Below are 12,969 nucleotides of genomic sequence, written 5' to 3'. Positions count from 1 at the left end.
TCCTGCTGAGAGGAGATGGCTCATTCATACTCCTAGGCCAAAACCTGCTGTGATATATATCATTGACAAGATTTGTCTTGAAACCACAAAGATAACCAATACTCCTGCTGCACTGAATGTTGAGGACAGTAAAAGTGAGACCCAAATGTCGTTCTTGCCCATTTCTAGTTGTGAGGTATCAATGCAAATTTTTCCAGCTCAGAAGACAGTAGCATAAAGCACCCAGGGCATCCAGGGTATACATCCAGGGCATATCTTTAATTTGTTGAGGGCATTTTGTTTTACCTATAGGTGGAAGCGGTAGATTGAATTCATCATCATCCTCCGGCTACAGACAAACCCAGTCTCCCAGCTCTACTCTCACCAAATCACCTGGTTCAACATTTGAAAGAAAAACCTATGTCAACCGCCATGCAACATATGAAGGTATCACAGAACATGCCATAAAAAGGAGGCAATGTGTAGTGTGCACTCTGAGGTCACATTAATGCAGGATTGACCCAAATAGCACAAGAATCCCATTGTTGTTTTGCTGGGAGATAAGTCATCAGGGCCACATTTTAATAATTAAGTCGTCATCATAGTAATGCTTGTTCCTAGAAGGAGTTGTGGCATATTTTTGTTGAAAGACATTAGCCGCTCTTTCATGTAATCCTGAATAGCTTTTTTTTAAATGGAAATGTTTGTTACCCACTGGGGTTAGACAGTTACCAGGAAGACATGTTTTGAAAGCTTTTAATGATCTTATGCAAAGTATTAATGAATACCTTTCTGTTCTTTTCAGGGAGCTCCAGTGCCAACTCTTCTCCCGAGTTCCCCAGAAAAGAGCTTGGTATGTTCTTTTTAGAGGCATTCCTCTGAACATTATGGCAAGGTCATGTGAGTTGGTGACTGTGGTGGCTTTTTGCACATTGCTGTGTCTTGCTCTATCTATGCTGCCCCTATATTGGGCAGCCAGTGCAGCTCCATGGATGCGGAGGAGTTATATGGGATTTACATTAACAGCTGACAGCAGGGTCTCTAGCTGATACACATTTAAACAGAGGGTGCATATCTGCTACCCTCAACTGCTTTTGTGATGCTCCCCATATGGCATAGGACATTGACAGGAGAACATAGACATGGAATGCTTCATAACATTTCCTCCTCCCATCCCAGCCATAGCTTGGAGAACAGCTTCAAGCAAGAAAGCCCAGCCTCTCAGGATCTTGACTAATTGCTGGATATACTTTTCCAGTAACTCTTTTCTAGGCTTCAACATATTTATATGGAAGATGAACTGGCTACCAAGTGGTACATTTAAACTGAACATTGTCAGTAGGTATGAGGTTACCCTTTCCAAGCTCTGAGCTGTCGATTTTATTCAGTGCAGATAGTGAACCAATATAATCAGGCTGTCTTTCTGGCTCAGAGAGAAGGCTGGGTTTCACAGTGTCCAGCTTTGGTCAGTGGGGTAAACAGGCCTAGTAGCTTCCTTTTGGCCTGTTGAAATAGAAGATCACCATCTATGAACAACATTTATGTGTACAAAAAGAAACAGCATTTAGTCCAGAAACGCTAAAGATGCTACTTATTCTTTAAGATATCTTGTGGTCTAAAGGGGGCCTGGTAAAAACTCTAAGGGTTCAATTCCCCCAGCTTTGCCCCAAGTAAAGAAGGTTACTGTCCGAATCCGATGACTCTGAGCAAGATCCATGTGTTCATTTTCAGAGATGTCACAGGCAGTAAAGCCTAACATTGCTTTTCTCTCATTGCTGTTCACAGCATCTACCTCCACTAGAGGGAGAAGCCAAAGTCGAGGTGAGTGATACTGTTCTTTTAAAAGCCTCCTTTGTTTTCTTCAGAGTGTGTTAAATGGACCTATTCCTTAGCTGGAATCCACCAGTTTAAGTGTAGAACAGTCAGATGAGGTACGTGGATTTACACCACTGCAGATGTGAATCATTTATCTATGAGCAATTGCTTAAACAAGCTCAGTGTAAAAAATGACCTTAGTGAAGGTCACAGTGGTTTGGACTGTCAGAAAGGAGGATCTGCTTGAGCATCTGGACATCTGGGGGCATAGGACATAGTCTTCCATCTTATCTGTTCACTACCATAAACTCAGTCCACCCATGCTCTGTGACCCACCTCTGACATATTTATAGTAATAGTATTCACGTTCCTCCTACTGCTATCTATCTTACAAACCATAAGGCCATACCCTGAAATTATCTCATGCTGGTAGTAAGGAGTTGGTGAGGAAATTATGGACTTGTGGTCTGTTTAGCCAGATCACTGTAAAGCTCTGCATTGTTTAAATCATTCAACTCTTCTAATAATTTATTAGCAGCGTTGGGGAAAGCAGGATTATATTGCTCTGTAAGAGTGTAATAGCTGTTCCCAGTTGCTTGAAGAGGCAACTATAATGTCACTTTATCCAAGTTAATTTTAGCAGTGGATATGAATCAAAGTGTGCTCTTGCACACTCCTCCTGGAGAGTGTCACAGTTACCAATTATTCTACCTCAGATCTTCACAGTCTCCTCCAGCACACTACATACCTGAGCTCCCAGCAGAACTAGGCCATACATAATAAAACAGACACCAGAGAATCAGCTCCAGCTTCTTATATTACTTTGGAAAATAATTCCAATCCATCAGCTTCTCCACATGAATGCCAAAGCTAATGTTTCTTTCATAGTGCACGCACTGTCAGATTTCATCTTAAGGAACATGTATCACATGTCCTGGCCGGCCAGTTTGCTTGTGGGTAGCAAACTGAAAGGCTTGCCTCAACCAAAATCATGTTAACCTACAGTCTTTTGACAGTAGAAGTCAGTAATAAAATCAGGTACCTCGTGAGAATGTTGGCTTAAAACTGGCCTGTTTACATTCAGTGAGCCAAAAGAGAAGTCAGCAAGTTGTAAGAGACTAAATCGTACAGCCCATTGTAGAGATGACAATGTGAATTTTACCCAAGAAATAGTAGGGAATTTGTGTATTTTGTAAGCTTCTTTTTGGCTCTCTAGGATTTTGTCTAGAAGGACAATAATAATAATAATAATAATTGTTACTAGGGAGAATATCAATGTGACTGAGGACTGCATAATTAGGCCTTCTGTATGTCTGCAGTAACAATGCTATTGACTTCAACAGAGGCCCTCAATGAGTAAAATATAGCTCTCTGGAATTAAAAGTAGCAAGATGTGACCCCAAAACAAGAAGTCAAGCAAACCAATTTACAACCAATTCACACAGGCCGTGAGTGCTGCTCAGATCAAGCAGCAAGATGGCAAGATGGAACACGGACAACAAGCAGGAAGGAATTCACTGCAGCCTAAAGATTCATTCCCAGCCCAGAGCACGAATGCATCTCACTCCGTATTCATGATCTGCTTTTTCTCTTCCCAGAGAGTGAAATACGAGTCCGACTGCAGAGCGCATCTCCCTCTGGCAGATGTAAGTCCCATGGCTTTTATTCCAGGGGGATCAGGTGTAAGACAGAGGGTGTTGCTGCTCTTGGGTATGTCTGCAGTGTCTCTGGGACCCAGTCTTCATTATGACAGATAGCAGCATGTCATTCTTTTTTTCCTGTTAAGAACATTTTCTCCCCTTTCTGAACAAGGTAGCATACTGTGGGTTAGATGGTGGTCTTACAAGGATGTAGTTGTACTTAGTCCCAGAAATGAGGCCCTGAAGCTTTGTTATTAAGTGGCACCCCCAGAAGGCACCCCAAGAAAGTACAACTTCATAGACAGTCACAGGTAAATTCCACTGAATGTTTTAGCCAGGGCAAGATTACAGGTCAATGAAACAATGGCTTTTGGGTGAGTCTGGACACTTGCTTTTCCTGCCAGGGACAGAGTTGGATGATGTGAAACGTTTGCTGAAAGGAAGTCGATCAGCCAGCTGCAGCCCTACTCGATCACCGTCAAGTACACTCCCAATACCAAAAAAGGCTGTGGTGGAGACGAAGATGGTAACTGAGAGCTCTCAGTCAGGTACTTGGCAGAGGATGGTTAGCAATGCTGGAGCCATTCCAAACTTTATTTGCTGTAAAAATACCCAGTTGATAAGAACATCTGAGTAAGAATATATGGTCTCTGTCCCAGACAGTGGTGGCAATACAGAAAAAGGATAAGAATGCTGGAGGGCTGTCCAGATGTTGCCCTAGCAAGAGCCATCTTGGGTAGCTTTCTAGTGACTTGTTTAATTTCCATAAAAATATGCCAGTCCCTGCTGCCACCAGCTTTAATTCAGAGGTGCTTACAGCAGAGACAAGAGCTCTAAGCAAACATGTCTTAAAAGGGATTTGATCTCATATCTCCAAGCAAGATGGAGATAGCTCTGAAGACAACATTTGGGTCAGTGTTTGATTTATTGGCCACACCACATGGTTCAGAGATCACTAGAACTTGATAATAATAGAAGTGGTACTTAAAATGTTATAACCGGCCTTTATTATTTATAAGCCTCACCACAGTGCTTGTGGCAGTGGTATTCACATTCACTCCACTGTCCTCCACTGGTATCTAGGAACAAGTAATACCTTTTTTCTTGTGCATGGCTCAAATCCTATCTAAAACTGGGAATTTTAGTCCAATCCACTAGTGAAGCAATCAGAGCCATATGTGGGAAGCAAAAGTCATACGTCCCATGGCCCAGAATGATTTATTAAAAGAATGGCAGACCAACGTGTTTTATTCTGGTATCATAGCATCTACAAGCAATGAAATCTTGTCAAGGTGTTTTGTGAATGATCATGCTATCAGGTCAATCCATTGGTTAAAATTCAGGTGGGCTGTAATCAGCTGGTGTTTGAGATCAGTTATACCATGTTAACCTGGAGCAATTGTGTTGACTCCACAAGGGTAATGGAAATCTAAGGCAGATGAAGTTGTTTGCCATGTAAACCTGCAATGCATGCTAAGCCACAAGCCTGGTCTCATTGAAAACAACTGTTCGTTTGGGTTTTTTTACAGTGTCAGGGACATATGATACAACTATACTGAATACCGCCCTCCCTTCATACATGTGGTCTTCCACTCTGCCTGCTGGGTCTTCCCTTGGTGGATACCATAACAGCTCTTCCTTGATCAATGCTATGTCTCACTCCACAGGATCAGGTATGCTTCCTGAACCATCCAGTCTTGAAGGATGTAACTCCATACTGAAACAGGGTCAACAATAGTGCTTTCATTTTGCATAGCAAGAAGAAATAAAATGATGGAAGAATCAAGATGGCAGGGGATATGCTTGAATTTTCTGTGGTTTTCTGTAACTGGGTACTCTCTGCTTCTACACACTGCCTGTATTTGAAAATCTGACTGCCTGATCTGTCATTAAATGTTGATGGCAGCTTTATCAATGAGATCAGGTTCACATTCCCTTTCAAAACTAGTTTTAGACTCTAGTTAACATTGGATTATCCTGGCCCATTGTAAGAGTGACTGGGCGTAACCCTTCAGTCCTCATACACTAAAGATGTAATCAGTAAGAGCTGAGTGGGCTTATGCATTGTAAGGCCCACTTCTAAATGCCAGGGATGCTGCATTTCCCAGCTGCAGAGAAAAATCACAGGAAGCTTTTTGATAGCATACTATTAAAAGCTTTGCTTTCTCACACTGTGTCATGATTGCAACTTGTCTGATGTAGGATTTTCTCCCCTTTGTCAGTTCAGTAAAAGAGTTGTCTGATGTCACAATTTTCAAGATTTTTCCTCTGTGCAACTATTGTACAGTTTCACTAACTGCACTTCCAAGTGACTCTGACTCTTAATTTCTGTGACTGTGCCACTGAACTTTGGGTGCTGAATTTCCGATTCCAGAGAAGTAACAACATTTCATTTCCTCTTTTTGCAGTTTTTGGTGTTCCAAATAACCTGGCTCCCAGCAATCATACTCTGAATGCAGGCCTGAGCACTTCTTCTACAGGTCAGATTTTTCTCTTCTTTGCTTCGCACTTTCACAACACCACAGTCCTGGCAGACATGTACAATGAAATAATACGTATATCACTGTTTCTCTTCTGTTCCTCACCTCAGTGTCAGCAGCTTGTCTGCACACCCCAGTTATTCTTTGGTTACAGTGGATTTATTCTGAGTCAGCCCTGTATAGCTGGTGTTAGCTCCTGAATTTTTTGTCTGGGAGGCAGGGAAAACTACAGATTTTCCAAGGAAAACAATTTGTCTTTTGAAAGACACCTGTTAGGCCAGCCTGTTTCTTCCCTAGAACAACTCATAGTAATGCCTTAAAAAATAAACTTGTGTGTCCTAATCCGTAAAGACCCACTGCTCCTCTGTCAGTTTTCCTTGTAATTTCCCTTTTCTTCACCTGGCTCATGACTTCCGGCGGACTCTCTCAATGGCACTAAACCACTTCTCTTCCTTTCACAGTCACACACACTATGTCTGCACAGCACAGTGCTGTCGTGCAGGGTCTCTGACTGAGCCTGCAGACAGAGCACAGTGTATGAGAGCAGTCTGTACACTGCACTAATATTGCCACACTGATTCTTGCACCAAAGGTGCCACCTTCCAAGCCCTTTGCTTGTCTCTGGAGAGTAGTTTGACACAGTCTGTGTGGAGTTATGTCCTTTAATTTCCCTTAGTCAGACCAAGCCAGTTTTCTGAATTTACCTTTTTCCCCAAGTGCTTCACCTGCAGAAAAGTCCATGCAGCCGTGCGAGTGGCATCACAGTCTAGCTTGAGATAATGTCTTAAAATGGTCACCATTATTGTCCTGGGCCACCAGTAACTTATACAGCCAAATAGTCTAGGAAAAAAAAAGCATTTTGTAAGGAAGATCTTTGAACAGAAATGCTTGGGCCTGTGGTGCCTCCGGCTAGCTGGAGAAATTTCTTGGGAGAGGTCGTCATTATCATCATTGGTTTTGGTCTTTTTTTAGCTTGAATACCACCTGCACTGCAGGACTCCTATAACCTCCAATTGAAATCTTTTTCTTTGCAGTGTTTGGAGTTCAAAACAACCTGTCTCCAAGCTCTTCATCCCTGACTCAGAATGCAACTGCAGCCTCTGCAGGTCAGTAACAATTTAGGCCTAGAGAAAGTGTGAGGGTCACCAATGTGTGCTGCCTTCTGCCACCTTTTCTATAGTGACTAGAAAGTTCATATTGCCAGAGGCTCCTTCGTTACCATCTTGGTGAAGCAGTGTGGTAGAGGGGATATAGAGGAACATTTTCTCTGCTTTGCATGTGCAGGAACAGCTCCCAGTATCTATGTAAGCACTAGAGATTTGCTTGCTGGGGAAGCCCTTGCTTATTTGAGTTGTCCTAGGTACCCTGAATGCGAAAACATTTTTTTAAACGGTGTGCAGCCCAAGGTTGGCGTGTGTAGGTATCTTTGTTACCCTTCATCTCTTTTATTCTCCAATTTCTTCATTGCAGCATATGGGATGAAGAACACTTCTCAGAGCAACACTATGGCAAGTACCGGTGTGTCTGCCTCCGCAGGTGAGTGTGTCATTCACAGTTGTTTAGGCATGGCCTTGTACAAGCATATCATGATAAAAATGAGTTAGAGATTCAGCCAGCTGAGTGATATTAACACCTGGCTCCTCAGGAGCATGACTTGTCACTAGCCAAGTCTCCCACCAGTACCCTTCTGAAGAGAAAGCAAATGAGGCAGAAGCTAAGAATGAGCAAATGAGCTGGTTTCATTCAGATCTCCCTCACTTTGTGGTAACTCAGATGATTTAATTGCAGATATTTCTGCTCAACAGGCAGGTAACTGATTAGAAGATCACACATGTGAAATTGTGCTTCATTTGAAGCCAAAACATTTGCAAGGTTGCTCTTAAACATCATTTTGCAGTAGTACCAGCCTGAACCACTCAAAAATCAAGGAATTGATTTATACATGATCAAGTATTTTTTTAATGAGAGGTCTTTCTACTGGCCTGTCATCCTTGAATGGTTGGGATTCATCTTTTCCATCTTTTTTCTGCAACTCTCAGAGCTATAAATTAGTCCTTTATTTTTTGTGTAAGGGAAACCAAGTTTCTTTTGTAATCCAAGTACTACCAAGGATGAAGCTTAAAAATAGACAACAGAAGTTGTAGGTAAATACCACAGAAGTTATGATAACATTTCTAATACAGTTTTACTCCAGGTTTGTGCTAGAATAATGGAATAATACCATTCTGTTTGTATTGGTCTTCAATGTTGTGTCAATTCGTGTGCAAATTCAGGCTTGTACACCATTCCAGGCATACTTGATACTGCCTGATGGCAGAAGGGTGACCACACCAATGTTTTTGAGCCTTATTTGGCCTGTGCCAAACATCAGTAAGCTACAGTTCAATGCTTCATAACCATGCCTGGCTCCCAAGGATATGGAGTGCAAACTGTGCGAGCGGCTGCATGGTCCTAGCTGCCAGCTGGGGTAAACCACAGCAAGGTCATTAAGCAAATCATTTCTATGTGTGATTGAATTCCAGATGCTCTCCATTTCTGGTAGCAGTTGCTCCCCTGCTAGTGAAACGTGCATCTCTAAAGAAATCTAATGACATCCACAACTGCCCTCTTAGCTTCAGTGACCAGTGTGTCTCTTACTGGGTGTTTATAGTACTGGCAACCCCAATCACAGTGGGACTACCTATTTTAATAAACAAAAGTGTTGTGGCTTGTAGTTATGACTCAGTGGCCCACACTCATCTCGTCCTCTTTCCCATGCTTTACCAATGTGCCAGGGGGAACGGTTTTGAGCTCCCAGGGAGATGACATCCTGCGCAAAGACTGCAAGTTCCTGCTGCTGGAGAAGGAGAATGCCCCAGCAAAGAAAGAGATGGAACTCTTGATCATGACAAAAGACAGTGGCAAAGTCTTTAGTGCCTCTACCACTGGGCTTAATGGAGGTAACTTCTCTTCTTCAGGACGTGGATATGCTTAGGACAGAGAAATGGAGACTGGTGTTAGGGGGAGTTCAGGACAACTGACTCAAACCCCTGCAAGCCAAACAAGAAGCTCTGGCAGGCAGTTAGCCTTTAACTATGCCAGCTGCAATCTAGGTCTAGCTTTTGCATTTAAAGCTCCAGAGCATGCCTTGGAATATTTCACAGAGCTCAGGAGCTTTGAAAGCAAAAACCTAGATCTGGTTTAAACAGGCAGAGCTATTGTGTCTTCCCAATAAAAAATATGCCTTTTACCAATGAAAGAAGATAGGCCTGGTTGAAATTCTGGTGTAATGTTCATAATTATATTTGATTCCTGTTCAGGATCCTTCGTAGAAGACACCTTGAAGAAGGAGAAGCAGGGATTTTCCTCCTCTTATGCTACAGATACTGGACTAAAATTGGATGCAAATGGTAAGAGTTTGTCCCCATGGAAATGCAACAGAACTTTCTCCTTCAGTCTCCATTACTACCTTCCCCTTTCAAGCCCATGCTCTAAGTTTAATCATGCATAGAAAGACTGTTAAAACCTCTTTTACTGCTATTAAAACAGGAGCACTGAAATCTGTGCCAACAAGGGACAAAGCGACTTACGCAGGTAAGTGATGCGATTCAGACTTTCATTGGAAAAAGTACCACAGCACAATAGACAAAAAAGCAATCATTCTTGAGTGACATGAGTGATCTCTGTGCAATGACTTCAGAGGCAGGGAACGTTCAGGATGCTACTCTGTCTGTAATGAGCAGAGCATATGCCAGAGAAATTGGTAGCAGTGATTTGATTATGGATGAGTGGGCAGTTGGGTTTTTTTTTATTGCTGGAGAAAATCGGATAGCTGACAGTACAGCTGCGTCCTGCTACCAGTAGAGATTTATGGGGAGGAGAGGGCTCAGACAGGCCATACTCACTATTGCTGTCATTTATGGCTCAAAACTGTACAAAAAATTGACCCCAAGGGGATCACGTTTTTTAGCTGTTATTTTAAAATGCACCGAGTGTTGTCCCCTGCTGGAATACCCATTGGGAATGCTGTTCCCAGCTTCCACAGGGACTGGAATTACACCTACTGTGTGCAGAGTGCGGTGTAAAGATTTTTCTTCATAGCACTTTTTATTATGGATCAGACCTTGGTGTCCTTATTCTAAGAGATTCTTGACTCTGAAGTCGAGGAACTCTTCAGTAACCAGGAAACTGCCCCTTCACTCTTCCAGAAATACGAAATGGTGATGTGGGGGGTGCAATTGGATCAGCACCATCCTGGTGTCCCTGTGGTTCCTGCTGCAGCTGGTGGAAGTGGCTCCTGGGTTTGCTTCTGGCCTGGTTGCTTCTCCTTGGATTACTTTTTGGACTCATTGCTCTGGGTAAGAAATAACTGAGGAGCAACACGTTGAATGGGATAGAAAGACAAGCAGAGGATGTAAGCTGGCAAAGAGGCCAAATACCAGAGATATCAAGCCAGAGAACTGAGGAGGTGCACATTCAGCTTGGTGGTGACTTCCACTGAGATATTACAAATGGACAGAAAGAACAGATAAGGAATATAAATTTTTGAGGAGGGGTTATATAGTCTCGGGGTGAGGAGAACAGGAAAACTCCTGAGATCTGAGATCTTACTTCTCAGAGACTAACAGATTCCAAAGTCATAATTTAAATTCCAGATATCCATGCTAGAAAAAAGATACAAAGAATAATCGTGCAAAACTCAGTGGCCGTAGCTATCTGAAACAGTGTTTTGTCCCTGCTATTAGCAGTAGGTATTTCAGGCATGCGTCTGTGGCAGCATGTTCTCTAGCATTTTACTTTAACCTTCCAGCGGAGGAAGTGAGAAAGCTGAAATCTCGTGTGGAAAACCTGGAAAAAATCAATGGTGGTCTCCTGGCAATGAACCAAGGGAATTCAAAAATAGAAAAGGATGTTTCAAGAGTAGACTATCTTCATGGTATTTCACCCTCCTCAACCTTCCCTTATGAAAATGAAGAGTCAGTTTGGTTGATGGTGAAGAACAGACTGAACAAGGAAGTAGAACGAGGTGAGCAGAGTCATTGTCTGTTATGCTTTGTGAGACCAGATTTTTTTAAAGGGGAGTGGGAGGATTTGATCGCCCAAGGACCTGAAGACCAGGACTTTAGAGTGCAATGAAGTCTGTCAAAAATAGTGCCTTCACCTGTCCTCACAGACAGGCTGTGCTGGAACCGAGTGCTGCCACTAACAGTGGTTGTGCATACCTTAAAGCCAGCAGAAAAGGGAGAAGAAAGGACGTTGTGGGCATGCCATCCTGTGCCAGGAGGTATTGTGTTTGCTATAGCAAGTGAGTTTTCCATTTTGAAGAACTACACAGAAAAATGAACTGACACCTTATTTCCCATGCTACTTTTGTTAGCAAGGGAAAGATGATTTGCTTCTGTTTTCCATCCAGCAGATGATGGAAATAGGTTAAGAACAGAGAAGTCTACATTATCCCTGCTTCAGAAGTTTCATAGATTCGTGAAAGCAAATTTGCTGAGGAAACTCTACTTACAAAGCCATGCTGTGCTTGATAGCCTGTGCTGCCTGCAGCCGCAAAATCCAAATAGAAGGAGCCTTGTACATGAAGCAAGTAGCTATTCTGTTATGTAATGCGCTCTAACAGCCCCTTAACTTCCTGTTACAGGCTACTTCCGAGGGGAGAGAGGAGAACCTGGTCAGAAAGGTACAGCCATATAGTTCTTCTCTTCCTCTGTCCTATTCCTTGGCTCTGGCAATGCAAAAGTTTGAGGTGGATGTTGCCACAAGGGGCGATTGGCAGTGAGAGAGATGAAGCTGGTTTATATTTGAACAAAAGGAGTGTAAAGCTAGTTTGCCACTTAAACTGTAGAGGGCCTGGTCCCATGCAGAACTAATACAAGAGGCCCAATCTTTCATTGTGCCAGCGTGAAAGGCCAGATCCTGTTTGCCACTGGTGGGATGGGTCAAGTGTGAAGTGTCCTTGTTCACCCGTAATTCCTTCATATTTCACTGAAGGTGGGAAACCAACCAGAAAAACAAAATGAATGAATGATCATTAGAAATATCTCCAGGATCTCTCCTGATTTTCTTTTTTTTTTTTTTTTTCCTCAGGTGACATGGGTCCCAGAGGTGAGTCTGGTATTACCTACTTCCTCAGGTAGATTGGCAGCCTGCTATAGGGCCTGGGTAGCAAAAGGATTTTGGTTAATCCAAAAGTTAGAAAAGCTGATGCGTTCTGCAGTTCAGAGATTGTTGTGATGGTTGGGTTTTTTTGCTCTTCTTCTGGGCAAAGACGATCTTAGAGTTCACAGTGGAAGAGAAAACAGATCTCACTTTGAATCTAGAAACTTCTTTCACCTGGATGAAAGTCATTCCTGAAGCCAAGCTCTACCTGGTTTAATCACAGAGTGGTTCACAGGATTTTGTGTGGTGTGAATGATTCAATCCATTGCATAAATACCAGGGGCCCAATGTGGCACTGCTGGAGATGGTAGAACTTGTAAACATGCCTGGAACATAAATTCCTTTTTATAGGGGGTGAGGGTCAGCCAAAGTGACAAACAGGGAAGACCTATTCCCAACTGACTGTGTATTTCTTTCTCCCTACAGGAGAGCGAGGACTTCCTGGTGTCCCAGGTGGGCAGTAGTACAATTCCCCTTTGAGGGAGGACATTTAGTGACATTACTGTAGATAGGAGCAAATTTTGCACTGCAAACCTAGCTCAGGGTGGTTTTCTAAAGAGGTATTTTGCATAGACTAAGTCACTTGATTAAAACCTTGATGCTGAGCTACAGACACAGCTCAGGGACTTGGTTACAAGCAAGGCCTTAGCCTGACTTCCACTTAGTTGAACGTCTCTAATTTGGGCGTGTGAAGATCCCAGCCTACATCTGAAGGAGTCCCACAGCGGCACGAGTACTTGGCCTAACTTCCTTGTGCTCTTATATGTATTGTGTTCTTCTAAAGAGATCCCTGTTCAAGTACCCACCTTCCAAGTAATATATTCTTTACCCCAGCTGATGAATCTTTCCAGGCTTCAGGTTCCCCTAATTTGCATGTTATTTTTTCATGGTATGCAAACAAGGACTCTGAA

At 42.8% G+C, this 12,969-nt stretch overlaps 1 protein-coding gene across 1 annotated transcript in view; it reads left to right on the top strand.

Moving 5' to 3' along the window:
• The window catches only part of COL17A1 (collagen, type XVII, alpha 1), a 36,428-nt gene that overhangs the window by 3,487 nt on the left and 19,972 nt on the right, over positions 1-12,969 (top strand). The window contains exons 3-19 of the mRNA XM_009881543.1: positions 292-426; positions 785-832; positions 1,765-1,800; positions 3,393-3,440; positions 3,839-3,982; positions 4,964-5,107; positions 5,843-5,914; positions 6,949-7,020; positions 7,385-7,450; positions 8,689-8,853; positions 9,214-9,303; positions 9,443-9,487; positions 10,102-10,251; positions 10,704-10,919; positions 11,541-11,579; positions 11,987-12,013; positions 12,485-12,512. Coding sequence (XP_009879845.1) covers positions 292-426; positions 785-832; positions 1,765-1,800; positions 3,393-3,440; positions 3,839-3,982; positions 4,964-5,107; positions 5,843-5,914; positions 6,949-7,020; positions 7,385-7,450; positions 8,689-8,853; positions 9,214-9,303; positions 9,443-9,487; positions 10,102-10,251; positions 10,704-10,919; positions 11,541-11,579; positions 11,987-12,013; positions 12,485-12,512 — 1,525 coding nt within the window. The remainder of the gene's footprint in view (positions 1-291; positions 427-784; positions 833-1,764; positions 1,801-3,392; positions 3,441-3,838; positions 3,983-4,963; positions 5,108-5,842; positions 5,915-6,948; positions 7,021-7,384; positions 7,451-8,688; positions 8,854-9,213; positions 9,304-9,442; positions 9,488-10,101; positions 10,252-10,703; positions 10,920-11,540; positions 11,580-11,986; positions 12,014-12,484; positions 12,513-12,969) is intronic.

This window comes from Charadrius vociferus, unplaced genomic scaffold (genome assembly GCF_000708025.1).
Source record: "Charadrius vociferus isolate BGI_N301 unplaced genomic scaffold, ASM70802v2 scaffold282, whole genome shotgun sequence".
Lineage (NCBI taxonomy): Eukaryota > Metazoa > Chordata > Aves > Charadriiformes > Charadriidae > Charadrius > Charadrius vociferus.
Note: the sequence above shows the minus strand (reverse complement) of the source record. Positions and strands in the feature narration are given on the sequence as shown.